We start from the raw sequence: 17430 nt of genomic DNA on the forward strand, positions 1-17430 counted from the left end.
CTTAATGAAAATAACTCACAGCTGTAATGGCTGCCAAAGGTTCTTCCACCAAGTACACAATTATGATATTTCATTTTTTTCTTCTTAATTTGGAAAATGTTTTATAACTTTCTTTCACTTTGGAAATGTGGAGTATGTTGTGTAGATCTGTAGGGGGGGGAAATATAATTTAATTGCTTATTAGATAGATTTTTAAGGCAGCAAAATTTGAAAAAAAGTTCAAGGGGGTGTACACTTTCTATAGGCACTCTACGCAATTCTCTATAAACTAATATACTGTATGTTATCATATTTCCATCTGCTAAAATGAATTAGTCTATGTTCAACTAAAATATATTATAAATATAATACAGTTTGCCTATAATATTTTTCATTTATAGAATTCCAGTCAAGTTTGGCAGTGTTTCACAACCAGCAGTAGTCCTACTTTGACCCTTGAGAAACAGAATTGCAGAGCCCTGGGTACCTATTCATTAAGCATCTCAGAGAAGGAGTGCTGAACTAAGATCAGTTTAGCTTTTTAGATAATAATGAATAAGATTCCATGGACGGGGGGGGGACTGATCCTAGATCAGCACTCCTACTCTAAGAAGCTTTATGAATGTGGGCCATGGACTGTAGGAAGGATACTCAAACAGCAGTCTTGAGAGAATTGATCAATGAATACCATTTAAAGTGAGATCATTGTTCAAAGTATAGTGAGTCTTGAATGAAATAAACAGACTCAACCAGGAATCATCTTTATGCACAAACAATGGGGAGGATTTTATTGGTCAATCTGTTGCATTTAAAACAAAACTTCACTCCAAGTTCTTCACCACGATGAGACTGGTGCTTGTTGTCAAAAGCAATTCAGTGGTGCTAGAATGGTAGAATTATGATGTCATGTTGGTAGTCAGAGCAGGAGAGGAGAGTATATGTCTGCCAACAGAACAGGTCTGCGTCCGAAATGGCACCCTAGTGTTCCCTACATACTGTAGTGTACTACTTTAACCAGGCCCTGGTCAAAAGTAGTGCACTATGTAGGGAACAGTGTGCCATTTCAGACACAGACAGGAGTTTACACAGTAGAGCCCACGGTTAGTCAGGCAGCAGTCAACAGACAGAACACAAGCCCATACGTACAGGATATATATCATCTATATATGTATTCATATGTACATTCAAACCTCTTCAATAAATAAAAGAGACACATTAAAATAAATTAATAAAAGAAACAAACAAACAATATGGAAGATGCAGTCAATTTTTAAAAATACTTTCCATGACAGAGGACACTTACTGAACTGTAGGAACTGGTAAAATGGATGATGTTTTCTTTTGGGAGTTAACACTTGTGAGCAAAATTGGTTGAAATACATTTTTTTTTTTGCTCATAGGGTTTAACATGAAGGCATCATTTATAATGGACTAGAGGGGGTCAGTTGCAACAGTAGTCACTAGAAGGAGATTACATTACAGTTTTGGCTTAAATCATCACCAACTTGTCTTTTAACTCCAACAACTATCTCACTCACTCAAAGCATATCTTCTGGAACTAAACTTTGCAATCGAGTGCAAGTGATATTTAGTGGCAGTTTCAGCGACCTCTTTCAGTCAGATGAGGAACAGAAAAAAAACAGCTCTGGTGTTGAAGACGCCTAAAAATAATAATTGGGCTCTATTCAATCTGTAAAGCTGAAGCATTACAGATTCCGCAATAGAAATGTAAAGCCAATTTCCGATTGAGCCGTCATATGCAGCGTTTACCGTGAATGCAGTCTCCGCTAAAGCGGGAACATTGCCTTTACATTTCAATCACGCTGTAAAGCTGACCTTCCGCGATGCGTATTGACTAGATACCCTAATCTTTGTTACAACTGACATTTGTGAACATATCATTCATTTTTGAGGAATGACATTTGATTTGTACGATCAACTCTACACTTTATATCCCTTGTCGGACGCTTAGGACTAATTTTTGGTATGCAAAAGAATGTTGATCATACAATTTCCCAATCAATGTACCTTTAATCAGTGCCTTTAAATCAGTTATAAAGCATGAATGAAAATAAAAAAATATCTATCGTAACAAAACATTTCAAAATGTTAAAATCGAGTAGCTGATTTGGTTCTGGGTGCGGAGATTAACAAGTCCTCAATAAGCCATTTTAAACAGTACCATAACTGACATTGTAAATAGTAAGTAAGTTAAGTGTTACAGTGTTCCCAGGTTAATATTGGCCAATGGTCAAAAAGCCATTCTCTCATTCCTATCATGCAGCTATACAGAAGAAAACAGCCTGATGCAATAAGTATAGTCCATTATACAGTAGTCCCTCTATCTGTTCACTTTTCTTCCATGTACCAGTAGAGATCTGGGACCAGGCTAGTAGAGTCCCACTGTCGACCTGCTCCAAGTCACAACCCATGGCAGTGGTCAAGTGTTCAAGGTCCGCTCACCTTGGGGTTGAGTTTCAAGGAGCACATTTCAACCCTCTTGACTTGCAGTTATGACACAACCTTAGCACATTGGCACCAAAACAAACACAAGTAAAAGAAACAAAAAAAACAAAATAGTGGTTGAAATAGTGGCAACAAATTAGAACTTGGAGCCTGTGTTTGGCTGCATGTTACTACCCCCCATCATTCCCTTCTCTCAGTGCATTGTCAATGTGTTTCTTCTTCGGTCCTATCACACAAATCCCTCAGTGCATAAAGAGACTAGAGTACCTCAGTTGCCAGTACAGTGCAGTAATAGCACTAGTCAGCCAGTGCAATCCCTTTCAAATACCACCCATACGGTTGAACACACTGCAACAACTTACTCTCTCTAAATCCTTCATAATACTGCTTTAGATCATCTAGGAATCCCTTACATCATCAGACTCTAGAACGCCTGTACAATGCCTCTAGAATGCATCTAGATTCTAAGATGTGGTTACCCTGTTTAGTCTGCAGGAGACCATATTCCACAACAGCCTTCCCTAACATTTCAGTACCATGGTGATAATAGCAGTGTTCCTGATACACAGGTTCTGTGCACATTATCAGAGCGTTATATCATGTTGATGGGGTTTCTGAGACATTAAACACCTCTCCAGGCATTGTAAAGATCTGGTAAGCTGCACAGACCCACCCAGTGGTGTATTGAAGACTGCCTGCCAGCGTTACTCAACTTGGGTGGGTGACTGGGACAGCGTGGCTGCATTATTGTCCCATTTGAGTCTACTACTTCCCCCTTCTCTCCCTCCCTCTATTAATTAATCTCTCCAACATTCCATCTCTCTCTCCATCTCTGTCTACCCATACTAAGAAATCACAATACATAAATAAATAAAAAACTATCAACATGAATAAATAAATAAATGCTTTGAATGAGAACAATATAAAAACCTAAAATGACATTTACTCATCTACTATTATAAACTTGTCACATTTTGGGGTAAACCCCCTTCCCCTCCTCCCACATTAGTTCTCTCAAAGGAGAAAAGGGAGAGAAAGAGAGAATTTCAGAGGGGAGAGAAGGCAGAACAAAGCGATACCAGAGGCGCCGGTGCGTGTCCCTCTGTCCTTTCCCAAGACAAGACCCACTCAATTGATCCAGAGTGGATCATCTTGATGGACAAATAATACAGTACCAGATCACAAGTTGAAATACTGGTATTGTCTTTGTCCCCCTTTCTGCAGTCACCAAAATCAACTGTTCACCAAATACTAATTGACTACATATTTCTATACATTATGATATATTCATTTTGTATCCTTCCCTAAACTAGAACAGCAGTTGAATTTCTCTTTCAAGAGATGACAACTTTTTATCTATCCCTTTAACTCAGTCAAATAAGATCTATCGCTCTTGCTTAATCAGTCTGTATCCTTCTGTGCATCCCTCTATCACTATTGCTCTTCAATGTGTTATCTCTCATCCTTTCATTGTTTCGCTTTTCAATCCATACATTTTTTTTCCCATTCAGTTTGAAATCAGTGTGTACAACCACGTAATATTTAAATACTTGCCATTTCACAAGTCTTTCTCCTGTCTATGCTTTTATCTGTCTCTCTCCCTTATTCATTTCTTTCTTTCTTTCTTCACCCTCTCCTCTTTCCATCTGTCTCTCTCTTCTTCCAGAGGTCCATGTAACTCTAAAGGGGCGATGGAGGGAGGGAGAGAGTGGTAGAGGATGAGAAACAATTTTTCTCTCTCCCTCTCTTCTCTCTCCTAGGTTACAGTGTCATTGCAATACAGTACAATACATTCCCTTGACAGACCTCCGTCTTCCCTCCCCCGGCCTGGTCTGGCTGGCCCCATCCCCACAGTGATCTCTCTTCCTCTCTCTCCCTCCCTATTTCTTTCTCTTTCTCAGTGCGTGTCGGTCTCTCTGTCTGCCTGGTAGGGGACGGGACTGTAGCCGTTGGCTGGAGGAGGTAAAGGGTCTCCCTGGCCGGGGCAGCAGCCCCCATCAGGCTTGTTGAGGGGGGCCGGGGGTCGGGAGTCCGAGGCCCCGGTGAAGAGGCGGAAGGCGCCCCTGCAGATGAGGGTGAACCAGTAGACCTGTGGGGCCATGAGGCAGAAGGCCCCCACGTTGCACTGCCAGGGAGCCCCCAGGGGCACTGTGTAGAGGGGGATGGAGGCATACCTGCAACACAATGAGGAGGAGGGTGAGGAGTAGGGGGGAATGAGGGTTTATGTTCGCTTAATGATGCTAGCTAACAAGCTTACCCAGATGTTTTAAAACTTACTTAGCGCAAACTTGTTCATTTGAACAAGTTCTAAAACAAAACACCTTGGCTCAAGCTAGCTATCAGCAAGGATGTTGGTTTATGGCTAAAGACTTTAAACTGAACAATCTGATTTAATACAAATAATCAAGGAAGAATGCTTCCCTTACGGAAAAAACACATGAATTTCACATTGCGATCACGTCATTTTATGTTAATGTGATAACATGTAACAACATGTGATAACATGAAACTACACGAAACATGTGAAAATGTGTTTTTTTGGAACATTACCGTGACATTTCACATGTGAAAATGTGTCAAAACATGTATAAGTGAAATTTCACATGTGAAATCACTTGCAAACATGTTTTTGGAACACTTCACATGAGATCATGTTTTGACGTGCTCATGTTGTAACGTGTAGTTTCATGTTATCACATGTTGCTTTACATGTTGTCACATTACCTTCGCATAAGATCACAAGATCACATGTGAAACATGTGATCACGTGAAATTCAAGTTGTTTTTCCGTAAGGGACCATGTTAAGATGTTTGTAAGGCATTTGTTTTACCAGTCGTCAGGACGTCACGTGATGGTCCCAGATTGTCCCAAACCATCACACACCATTATAAGTAAAGAAATGGTATGGTGTATTTTAGTGGCTGACCCCATTTAGTCAACTAGTCGATAAGCTGCTGGTCGACCGAGATTTAATTAGTTGAGCAGTAGCTAAAAAATATATATATCATGGTGTACAAGGCACCTGTCTGATTCGCGCCTGTCTGAGTAGACTAATCCATTGTGGAGGCCTTAAAGACGATCACGCTAGACATGAGATCATGTTTTGACATGTGCTCACATGTTGTAACATGTCCATCACTCTAAGACATGTGCTACTGAAATTGTATATGGTTATATTACATAAGAACAATGGTGCAACACTAATACAAATTATATTATTTTATAACAAATACGCTTTCTCCCACGTTGGATAGTGGTCGCTGTCCACGGTTCTGAAACACATCAGTGCTGACTCCCGAGTGGCGCAGTGGTCTAAGGCACTGCATCGCAGTGCTAGCTGTGCCACAAGAGATCCTGGTTTGAGTCCAGGCTCTGTCGCAGCCGGCCGCAACCGGGAGACCCATGGGCGGCGCACAATTGGTCCAGCGTCATCCAAGGTAGGGGAGGGTTTGGCCTGCAGGGATGTGGGTTCGTTTCCCACGGGGGGCCAGTATGAAAAAAAATATTTAAAAAAAATACGTATGCATTCACTAACTGTAAGTCACTCTGGATAAGAGTGTCTGCTAAATGACTAAAATGTAAAAATGTTGTTGAATTGGCACCTTTTCCTAGACCATGTTGCTATGCGCATAATAGCAAAGTTAACCAGCATATTGGTGTTCAGAACAATGCGGTGGAGGCAGCAGCAGAGTTAGGACATGAGAACAGCCCTTGCCTTAATTGTCTAAGAAAAGTGAGGAGAGAGGAAACTCCAACTTAATTAGGTCTATAATCAATAGCCTAACTGTTAAATGTGCCTTATAAATCATCAATATTCAGTACTCTCCGTCTTGGTCAAATAGCCCTTACACAGCCTGGAGGTGTGTTGGGTCATTGTCCTGTTAAAACAAGAAATTATAGTCCCACTTAGCCCAAACCAGATGGGATGGCGTATCGCTGCAGAATGCTGTGGTAGCCATGCTGGTTAAGTGTGCCTTGAATTCTAAATAAATCACAGACAGTGTCACCAGCAAAGCACCCCCACACCATAACACCTCCTCCTCCATGCTTTACGGTGGGAACTACACATGCAGAGATCATCCGTTCACCCACACTGCGTCTCACAAAGAAACAGCGGTTGGAACCAAAAATCTCAAATTTGGACTACAAACCAAAGGACAAATTTCCACCAGTCTAATGTCCATTGCTCATGTTTCAGATTGTCCCAAACCATCACACACCATTATAAGTAAAGAAATGGTATGGTGTATTTTAGTGGCTGACCCCATTTAGTCAACTAGTCGATAAGCTGTTGGTCGACCGAGATTTCATTAGTCATTGATGTCCAAAGTGTAGAAATATAGGTGAAATCAGTTATTGACACCGACGTAATGACGTAGCAGAAAAATTGGAATGCCATGAACCAAGAGGTTGTGAGTTCAAATCCCAGGTGAGGACACGTTGAATAATAATTACTGTATCAATAAACATACACAATGTAGTCCTGTACACTGAGTGTCCAAAACAGTAGGAACATCTGCTCTTTCCATGACAGACTGACCAGGGGAATCCAGGTGAAAGCTATGATCTCTTATTGATGTCACTTGTTAAATCCACTTCAATCACTATAGATGAAGGGGAGGATACAGGTTAAAGAAGGATTTTTAAGCCTTGAGATAGAGACATGGATTGTGTATGTGTGCCATTCAGAGGGTGAATGGGCAATAAACTGCAATGCTGCTGGGTTTTTCATGCATAACAGTTTCCTGTGTGTATCAAGAATGGTCCACCACCCAAAGGGAAGCATTGGAGTCAACATGGAACAGCATCCCTGTAGAACGCTTTCGACACCTTGTAGAGTCCATGCCCCAACACATTTAGTCTGTTCTGAGGACAAAAGGGGGTGCAACTTAATATTAGGAAGGTGTTCCTACTATTTTGTACACTCAGAGTATGTCAAAATGTGTCAAATATGTAAGTTGAAAACACTGTGTGTTAACAGCACTGTGTGTGTATCATAAGGACTCATGTTCCAAAAGTGCACGTTTTCATATGTGAAATGTCACGTGAAGTGTGGTCCTCTGTAGCTCAGCTGGTAGAGCACGGCGCTTGTAACGCCAAGGTAGTGGGTTCGATCCCCGGGACCACCCATACACAAAAATGTATGCACGCATGACTGTAAGTTGCTTTGGATAAAAGCGTCTGCTAAATGGCATATTATTATTATTATAAGTGTTCCAAATAACATGTTGTTACATGATTTCACGTGTCATTTTCCATGTGAAATCATGTGGTTTTCCCTAAGGTTTGATAGAACTAGATAACAAAAAAAATGGTGACGAGTAGCTAGATAGCTACATGCAAGCAAGGAAGATATTTTCAATCATTTTTTACATTTACATTTTAGTCATTTAGCAGACGCTCTTATCCAGAGCGACTTACAGGAGCAATTAGGGTTACGTGCCTTGCTTAAGGGCACATCGACAGATTTTTCACCTAGTTGGCTCGGGGGTAGAACAAGCGACCTTTCAGTTACTGGCACAACGCTCTTACCCACTAAGCTACCTGCCGCCAATCAAAAAATGAGAAAGAATGTTGCTTATTTATGAATGATATTATCTGCTAGCTAAGTAGCAAGGTCAGAAGCCTGCAAACTTAAACGTGTAGCCTACCATCGTAGGTCTTAAGAACGTGAGATAAAAAATGCATGGATGAAGTTGGGGACAGACAGACAGACAGACAGACTGATATAGACAGATAGACAGACAGACAGACAGACAAGCACACAGACAGACAGACTGATATAGACAGATAGACAGACAGACAGACAAGCACACAGACAGAAAGACACAGCTAGACAGAGACAGACAGACAAGCAGACAGACAGATAGAGACAGACAGACAGACAGAGACAGACAGACAGAGACAAGTAGACAGACAAGTAGACAGACAGGCAGACAGACTGAGACAGACAGCCAGGCAGACAGACAGACAGTGTTCAGTATGTTACCTGCTGTAGGCGTAGTAGAGGTAGGGGAAGAGCAGAACTCGACAGATGAAGAAAATGACCAGCATGAGGGCGCCATTCACTTTATGAAGAAGAGTGTGCTGCTTCTTGTACTGAGGGGGACAAAGGGAGATCGAAAGAGAGAGAGGGCAGGAGCAAGGGAGGGAAAAAAACGAGAGCAGGGTGAAGGACAGAGAAGGAAAGCTTGGGTAAATGTTAACCCAAAATCACAGGAGACAAGAATGTTAACATGAAAGCTAGTAAGTGAGCACTTCAGAATCAGAAAGACTCAAGTTCTTAGACTGCTGCAAGGAGAGTAAGAGACTGAGGAAGAAAGGTAGAAGGAAGAAGAGGTGCAGAGAGAGAAAGCAGGAGAAAAAAGAAAGAAAGAGCGAGAGGAGAGAGATGAGAGAAAAAGCAAGAGAAAGAGAGGGAAAGAGAGGGAAAGAGAGAGCAAGAGAGGGAAAGAGAGGGAAAGAGAGAGCGAGATAGAGAGAGAGAGAGGGAAAGAGAGAGCAAGAGAGGGAAAGAGAGAGAGAGCTAGAGAGAGAGAGGGAAAGAGAGAGAGAGATAGAGAGAGAGAGGGAAAGAGAGAGCAAGAGAGGGAAAGAGAGGGAAAGAGAGGGAAAGAAAGGGAAAGAGAGGGAAAGAGAGAGAGATAGCGAGAGAGAGGGAAAGAGAGAGCAAGAGAGAGAAAGAGAGAGAGAGATAGCGAGAGAGAGGGAAAGAGAGAGTGAGATAGAGAGAGAGGGAAAGAGAGAGCAAGAGAGGGAAAGAGAGGGAAAGAGGGAAAGAAAGGGAAAGAGAGGGAAAGAGAGAGAGATAGAGAGAGAGAGGGAAAGAGAGAGCAAGAGAGGGAAAGACAGAGAGAGATAGCGAGAGAGAGGGAAAGAGAGAGAGAGATAGAGAGAGAGAGGGAAAGAGAGAGCAAGAGAGGGAAAGAGAGGGAAAGAGAGGGAAAGAGAGGGAAAGAGGGAGAGAGAGATAGAGAGAGAGAGGGAAAGAGAGAGCAAGAGAGGGAAAGAGAGAGAGATAGAGAGAGAGGGAAAGAGAGAGAGATAGAGAGAGAGAGCAAGAGAGGGAAAGAGAGAGAGATAGAGAGAGAGAGGGAAAGAGAGAGCAAGAGAGGGAAAGAGAGAAGAAAAATAGGAAGAGAGGGAGAGCGAGAGGGCCATGATAGGAGGAGGAGAGGTAAAGGAGTGAGTGAGTATTACTTGGATGAGGATTTTCCCCAGGCAGACGGACGGAGTGCTGAGTTCAGCCATGAACATGACACCCTGGAAGTAATCCCCCTTTCCCTGCCTCCAGAACTAACAGAAAGAGTGAGAGAGAGAGAGAGAGAGAGAGAGAGAGAGAGAGAGAGAGAGAGAGAGAGAGAGAGAGAGAGAGAGAGAGAGAGAGAGAGGAGAGAGAGGGAGAGAGAGAGAGAGAGAGAGAGAGAGAGAGAGAGAGAGAGAGAGAGAGAGAGAGAGAGAGAGAGAGAGAGAGAGAGAGAGCGAGAGAAGAAAAATAGGAAGAGAGGGAGAGCGAGAGGGCCATGATATGGCCGATAAAGTATATAGACAGGCCACTGAAAGAAAAGCTCACAAACACGCACACCTTATCTCTCCTTAAAAACAAGTGTCCATAGAAGGGATGTTAACCAAACCAAATCACCATCTCTTTCTGTCAAGACTTTAAGGGTGTGTGTGTATCATTTATAATTTGTAATTTTTTCCTTTTTAGACATAAGACAGACCATAGCACAGTAGACTAACAAAATAGTTCGCTGGCACCACCCTAGTTACAGCGATAGATAGTTACCACGGAGACGGGGAAGCAGATGGTCACCATGACGACGTGGTGCAGCACCATGAGGAACTCTCGTCGCAGGTAGCTGGCCACTGCCGAGCCCATTGGCTTAGGCCTGCCGCCCTCCTCCTCGTGCCCTTTGACCTGCAGCTTGTGCCAGTAGCACAGGAACATGGCGTAGATGTCATACGCAAAGTAGGGCACCGCAAACAGGATATAGGTACTGGTAAGCCAATGTCTGGAGAGATGTGGGGCGCAAGAGGGGGGGAAGAGAGGGGGGGGTGAGCGACAGAGAAAGTGAGAAAGGTGAGAGCGTGAGAGAAAGCAAGAAAGAGTGAAAGAGAAGGGAAGGTGTAATAGTTTAAGTTCTATGTAACAATGTGTACCTACACTGTAACTACATGTACACTGTACCTGCCTATGTGACTACGATGTAAATACACGATTGCCTATTTCAGTGCGATGCATCCTGTGAGGCTCCAGCCTAGATGTCAGGGGGTTAAGTGACTGGCCAGGATGCACTGCTCTGGGGCACGAGCGTGATTTGGACGGGTTCGTGATTTGGTAGTCAAATAAGCCGGCACTCACACGAGCGCCTCCCGACTTTGACTGGCAAATGAGGGCAAGGGGAGGGAGGGCAGTATCTCTCTCTCTAGCTCCATCTCTCTCCCCCTCTCCTCTCCTCTCCCTTTCTCCTCTCCCTCTCTCTCCCCCCCCCCCTCTCTCCCCCCTCCTCCTAATTGATGGAGGGATGAGGGGGAAGAGGAGAGAGGGAGGGGGTTAAGAGGAGCACCTGTGTCACATTGTGAGTTATCTTAGGACGAGAATCACAGAGAATCACAGCATCTCGCTAGTCTAAAGTGTCTTCCTTTCTTCCTCCTCTCCTTTTCCTCTCCTCCTCTTCCTCCAACCAAAAACATGACACTTTCAGTGTGCATTGTATATAGTTTTGCTGTAGTCCACTGTTAACAAAGTTGCAGTTGTAAAACCAGTGGAGACATGTTTGAGTAGCTACTCCTACATTTCCATAGCAGCATGCTGCAGTCTAGGTTTATGGCTTCTGTGTGACTGCATTACAGATACTAAAATAGTGCTGCTGGCTTGGGGACAGACAGAGGTTAATTAGGTTGAAATACTAATTAGGTTAACAGGGACAAGGTGAGCAGGGAGATAATGACAGATTCTTACGTACACACATGCACACACACACACACACACACTTTCATACTTTCTTTGGATTGAAAGTTAAACATACACAGCAAATTGGCCAGTGTTAACTTGTGTTGATTTTTCAATGTCACATTTTGAGTGTTGATTCAGGAGTTAAATTAACTCTGTAAGAGTGAAATTAACACTCATTGGTGTAAAATAACCCCAGTGTTGGGGTTAATAACCAGTGTTGAGTGTGATTGTGTCAATTTTACTCTGTGGAGAGTAAAACCTTCCCATTAAAATCAAGCCCATCATTTTCAGATTTCCCAGCATGCTCTACTGCAGGTAGACATTTTTAGGATTGTTTTTAATATCTGTGTTTTTGCATGTACATTGACTGATTAATCTTATGCTACATAAGGATAAATAACATACATTATTCTAAACTAATCCAATCAGTTAGATTTATTGCACCATTTACTGAAATGGTTGTTCCAGTTAAAAATGGTCGCGAGAGAAACTCTGGGGGGGAAAATGCGCTTGATTCATAGAACCAGGGTTACGTGAGTAACCTCCGGTAGCTGCTAACTGCGGTTGTAATAAACAGAGCGGTTTCTGTTTTCTTCCTAGAAATGTTGCTCTAACTTTTAAACGGTTGAAGCTACCCCTGAAAACATAAGACTTTCAGAAACACATATGTGTCTTCTGTTTCCTTCAGAACAGAGTGGACAGGACCAGGCAGTAAATCAGACTGGTGAAAAAATAACATGATCAATTATGGTTATTTTCTACACAGAATATCATACACAATTATTGCCTGATGTTTTCCTCAATGCAAATAGTCCGAGTGGCCATTTCATTAATTGTTCAGCAGACTTATGGCTTGGGGGTAGAAGCTGTTAAGGAGCCTCACTAAACACACACACACACACCTGAAACACAAAACTTTACAGCAACTACTACTGCATTATAATTATGTTGTACTTACTGATCCTCGATGATGTCCTCACAGGAGGATGCAATGATGTAGCCAGCTGAGGAAGCCATGATTGCTTGGATGGATGACACCAGCCTAGTGGGGAGAGAGGGGCCAGAGAGTGGGGTTTCAATTGATATATTCATACCCATAACAACTCCATAGAAAAATGTATTGACATTCAACAATGTAAGCCATAGCAGAATAGTATAAAATGTCAAGCAAAGCAGAATAGCATAGGTAAAGGTATGATAGGTAGGTATAGTCCTCACATTGACTCATGTATCTGACTTGTAAGTGTGTGTGTGTTTATGTGTTGTGTGTGTACCTGGCAGACACGATGGCGGCGTCTCCCTCGCTCAAGCCCAGGCCTGGGGCATGTTTCAGGCATCTCTTAGACAGTAGGAACAGGCCCGGGAAGAAGATGGAGCCGGCAGCCAGGATGCTCAGCATGGTCCCAGAGTGTGTGTCTCAACAGGTGCCTCACCACTGCCCTCAAACCACTTGACAAGTGGGAAAGGTTGAATGACTGATCTATGCAGGGTACTCTCAAAGCTATGGTAGCAGAGTTTGGAATTATCATTTACTGCTAGATGTTTGAAGGTATTGATAGGTATATCATTAGAATGTGTGTCAGCGTATAAGTATTGTCAATAGAACACTGGTACAGAATTGTTGTAATGTTATGCTAGTTATACTAATAGTAATGTTATGCTAGTGTTATGCTATGTTATGCTAATGCAATATGGGTGAAATGTTGTATTTGTTTTTAGTAGGCTAGTTTTGGGGATATTTTGGGTGGTAACAGTTCATGTTAATAAAATAGACACACGAGGAAAGAGAGGGCTACGATAAAGCTGTGGGTGGTATGTTTGTTAACTCCCCAAACCTCCCTCCCAACCCCCTGCTCATAACCAGCAGATGCCTGGATGGCTTCTGGGTCCACACACACACACACACACACACACACACACACACACACACACACACACACACACACACACACACACACACACACACACACACACACACACAGACAGACAGACAGAACAAACAGAAGATGGGGTGGATGGGGAACAGAGGGAGAAAAAAATACAGAAAATCCATCAAATCAGTTTCACACACCTTGATTAAGAGCGCAGTAAATGTACAATAAATTATAGTTATCTGCACATATAAAACTGTTCAACTGTCAATGTATAGTTTCTACGAATGTCACATTTATTCAGTGTCATCATGCTGCCTTTAAAACATGATCAAAATCGTATCCACTCAAGTAATTACCTTGTGTGTAGACAGACCCTACACTACACTCTAATCTCACAAATGCTGACAAATCCATTGACTACACTGTAGGCGTCATGTATTGTTGGCTGTCCCAGCTGTGCTACCTAACGCCATTGGGGAATGAATTAATTTAGGTTTTCCACTGTCATTGCGCTCTAGGTAAATGCATGTACTCACAGAGGGACTGGAGAGAGACAGGATGAATAGGTGGAGAGAGAGAGAGAAAGGTGGCTGAAACCAAAATAGATTTAGAAAGGGATTAGAAAAAGCAGGAGATTTAGACAGATTACAGCTGGGAGAGAAGGAATTAGTGAGAGAGAGAGAGGAAATGGGGTGACAGCTGACAAAGGGGAGTACCTACAGTACAGATGGGATATGATGAGGGGTATGAGGGGTGGTGGAGGGGGATGTTGTTGGGGAGGGGCCTATTGTTCCATCCTAGGCTATGTTGGACAATATGGGAAGGTGATGCACCATCACAACATAACAGGTTCATCCCATAACCAACAAATGGGTGCACCTGCATGCGATTTTGATTGACGGGCTAAAGGCCTATCTGGACATAATATAAATACTTTTAAGATTTATCTTGGCTAGCTGTGTTTTTTTTGTTCAGCACAGCAGTGCATACGCTACACCTCCTGACTGTAGGCTACCAGCAATTTACAGGGGGGGATAAAAACCACTGGTCCCCTCCATAACCCCGTCCCATATGATGCCAAGCATATCTTGACGTTGCTATATCGTTAACTTTGCAGAAAACAAAGGCAACAACGTGGCTCAGACTCAATTGTCAAATACGCAATGCGCGTAAATAGCCTAAGTAACACGGTCCTCCTCTATTAAAAAATAACGGGACAAGTCTGTTTTGCACTAAATAGGAGTTATCACGACCCATTAAGTCAACTCAACAACAAAAAGCAACACATTATTTTGAAAATGGCAGACTTGTGCCGGTCTTGGCACGGCTCCAAATCTGCATAGGCTAACCTTTGTCATATGTTTGCTTGCTAGCTACTGTAGCCAACTGTAGGCCAGTGTAGACTACAAGCAGGACAAATCAATGTAACTATTTGAGTATGACTGCGAGCTCGCTATATTTGTATTCGATACATTTTTACCTGCAGTCGTTTCATGCACAAGAGTGATTGAAGCTTGTAACAGGTTGTGTGGCACGCGGTTTGTCTAGTAATAACACACGCAAGAGATAAATTGTATAGCCTGGTTTCAGTTTTTACAGACAATGCATGCTTGCTAACCACTCAACATGCGATGGGTGACAGATTATTCAGGCCTGTATAGGCTAAAGCGTGACTGTTTACGACACACACACAACATTTATTATAGACACATGGCGTTTCTTGCCTAACCTCGGAGCAGGGATGGTGAGAATGAAGAAGAGTTGGGAGGTTTGGTGTTGGGGTATTAAAGGGAGAGTAAAAGAAGAAGATATGGATAGGCTAAATTTACAGTTGGGTGGTGCGGCGTCCCGTTCTGCGGCCCAGTCGGTCAGATCAAGGGGAAATCAGTGTGTTGGGTCCTGGTGGTAGCCTACACGTCGAGAATTGGTCCACATTATCTTTGTGTTTTGTCGTCTTATTCCGTATTCGGGATATCTGCAAGAAATCAGATTACTCGCGTCAAGCAAGACAAATGGATGTGTCTGTATGTCCTCCCGCTTCTGACGTGTGGTCTCGGTCTTGGTCCGAATCAGAATATGACTCCCGCCCCGATGTGCTGCGGTCCGATCGTTGCTTCAGCAATATTATTTCTGAGCGGCGAAATGCTGTTGAAGTCGATGGCTCGCTCGAGAGTGTTGTTTTGACTCATATTGCGAGGGCACTTCTCTTCTCGTCTTTGGCGGCCGTACTAGCCTACTGATATCTGAACCGTTATGCCATATCGACCGACCGACCCTATTGCTTGCCCGATAATATTCGATACATTCACTGTGAAGTCTTTAGCTGCATATTGTTTTAGGACCTGTCGCACTGGATCCGTTGTCGTATAACTAATTTCAGCAAACGTTAGTCTATCGAAAAAATCATAGTGTATCCATGACACAGTCCCGCTGTGGCTAAAGTGTAGCCATTAAGCCGGCTACATAGCCAGTTCGCTGCCACCTCTATCTCCGCCCCCTTGGTCCCCAGGTATGGTAGGCTAATATCCAAGTATAATGGACTGTGGCGGATGAGGTCGCCTCATAGGCTATTACTCCTAGGACTAGCTGTGCTGTGACAGCCTACAGCTGTCCCTGGACAATGTATTTTTTGTTTTTCAAGAAGGGCAACGGACTTTAATAATTGCCAGTCATTTTCAGATCAAGCTGGATAGGAAAAAGTCATTCAGTTTTATTAGACATCAAACTGCAAGTTGTTAAACCCAAACCATGTGTTGAATTATTAACTTGACTATTTTGAGAATTAATGTAGCTATGCTCAAACTCAGATAAGACTGTAAAAGTTCCACACACAGTGGGGTCCGCTAAACAAGCCAGCTTAGAGTGCTTAAATAGGTATATAGGCCTACAGCTCACTAAACATGTCTGATCTTGGAAATTATTATGTTTAGCACATGGATAGAAAATATAGAAGCAATCTAATTTGCACAACCTCTGCAGTGTGGTCAACCTGAACCTGATAAGCTGTACAATAATGTGTGATAAATTGGGTAACACTTTACTGGAGGATAATACAGCTTGTCGTGTGTATAAACGGATTATAATATCTCAGTATCATACAGCTGTGGAAACCACTGCACATTTTTCTTAAATCAGCATCTCTACATGTATGACAGCCATTCCATTCCAGTGTCTGTTGAATTCCAACACAGGCACACCTTATTCTACTGAATTAGATACTGATTAGGTGATCACATGAACCAAATCTTATTTAACGAGGAAAAGTATAAAAACCACTGCTGTGGTCATCACTATCCTCTTGCAATAGGACCAGCTGGATGGCAAAAAGAGTGCTAATAGCACCTCAAAAGTAAAATTAATCAAAAAATAACTATTGACCATGCCAAAAGAGTTGAAAAAGAAAGTTTTGAGTGAGGAAAAGAAGGGTTCAATTCTGGCTTTAATGGCATAGGGATACAGTGAGTGTCAGGTTGCTTCCATCCTTAACATTTCTAAGACAGCGGTTCATAAGAACAAGGTCAAGCAGCAGACATTGGGGACAACAAAGCTACAGACCGGCAGAGGGCGAAAACGACTCTCTACTGACCGGGATGACCGCTAACTCATTCAAATGTCACTCAACAACCGTAGGATGACATCAAGTGACCTACAAAAAGAATGGCAAACGGCAGCTGGGGTGAAGTGCACGGCGAGGACAGTTTGAAACAGGCTCCTAGGGGCAGGGCTGAAGTCGTGCAAAGCTAGAAAAAAGCCCTTCATCAATGATAAGCAAAGAAGAGCCAGGCTGAGGTTTGCAAAAGACCATAAGGATTGGACCGTAGAGGACTGGAGTAAGGTCATCTTCTCTGATGAGTCCCATTTTCAGCTTTGCCCAACACCTGGTCGTCTAATGGTTAGACAGAGACCTGGTGAGGCCTACAAGCCACAGTGTCTTGCACCCACTGTGAAATTTGGTGGAGGATCGGTGATGATCTGGGGGTGCTTCAGCAAGGCTGGAATCGGGCAGATTGTGAAGGACGCATGAATCATGCCACGGTTGTCCTGGAAGAAAACTTGCTTCCTTTTGCGCTGACATTGTTCCCCAACTCTGAGGATTGGTTTTTCCAGCAGGACAATGCGCCATGCCACACAGCCAGGTCAATCAAGGTGTG

At 43.0% G+C, this 17430-nt stretch overlaps 1 protein-coding gene across 1 annotated transcript; it reads right to left on the reverse strand.

Annotated features, from left to right (window-relative positions):
• Positions 1–735: 735 nt before the first annotated feature.
• LOC311102277 (ceramide synthase-like) lies at positions 736–15725 on the reverse strand. Its single transcript, XM_084143568.1, has 7 exons — positions 15109–15725; positions 12680–12854; positions 12364–12447; positions 10236–10461; positions 9647–9742; positions 8436–8545; positions 736–4619 (listed from the first exon to the last, which is right to left on the reverse strand). The coding sequence occupies exons 2-7, from the start codon at positions 12802–12804 to the stop codon at positions 4343–4345; spliced, it is 918 nt and encodes a 305-aa protein (XP_083999694.1). The 5' UTR covers positions 12805–12854; positions 15109–15725; the 3' UTR covers positions 736–4342.
• Between the last annotated feature and the right edge of the window lie 1705 nt (positions 15726–17430).

The sequence above is a fragment of the Coregonus lavaretus genome (assembly GCF_964263955.1).
Source record: "Coregonus lavaretus genome assembly, chromosome: 2".
NCBI classification, from domain to species: domain Eukaryota; kingdom Metazoa; phylum Chordata; class Actinopteri; order Salmoniformes; family Salmonidae; genus Coregonus; species Coregonus lavaretus.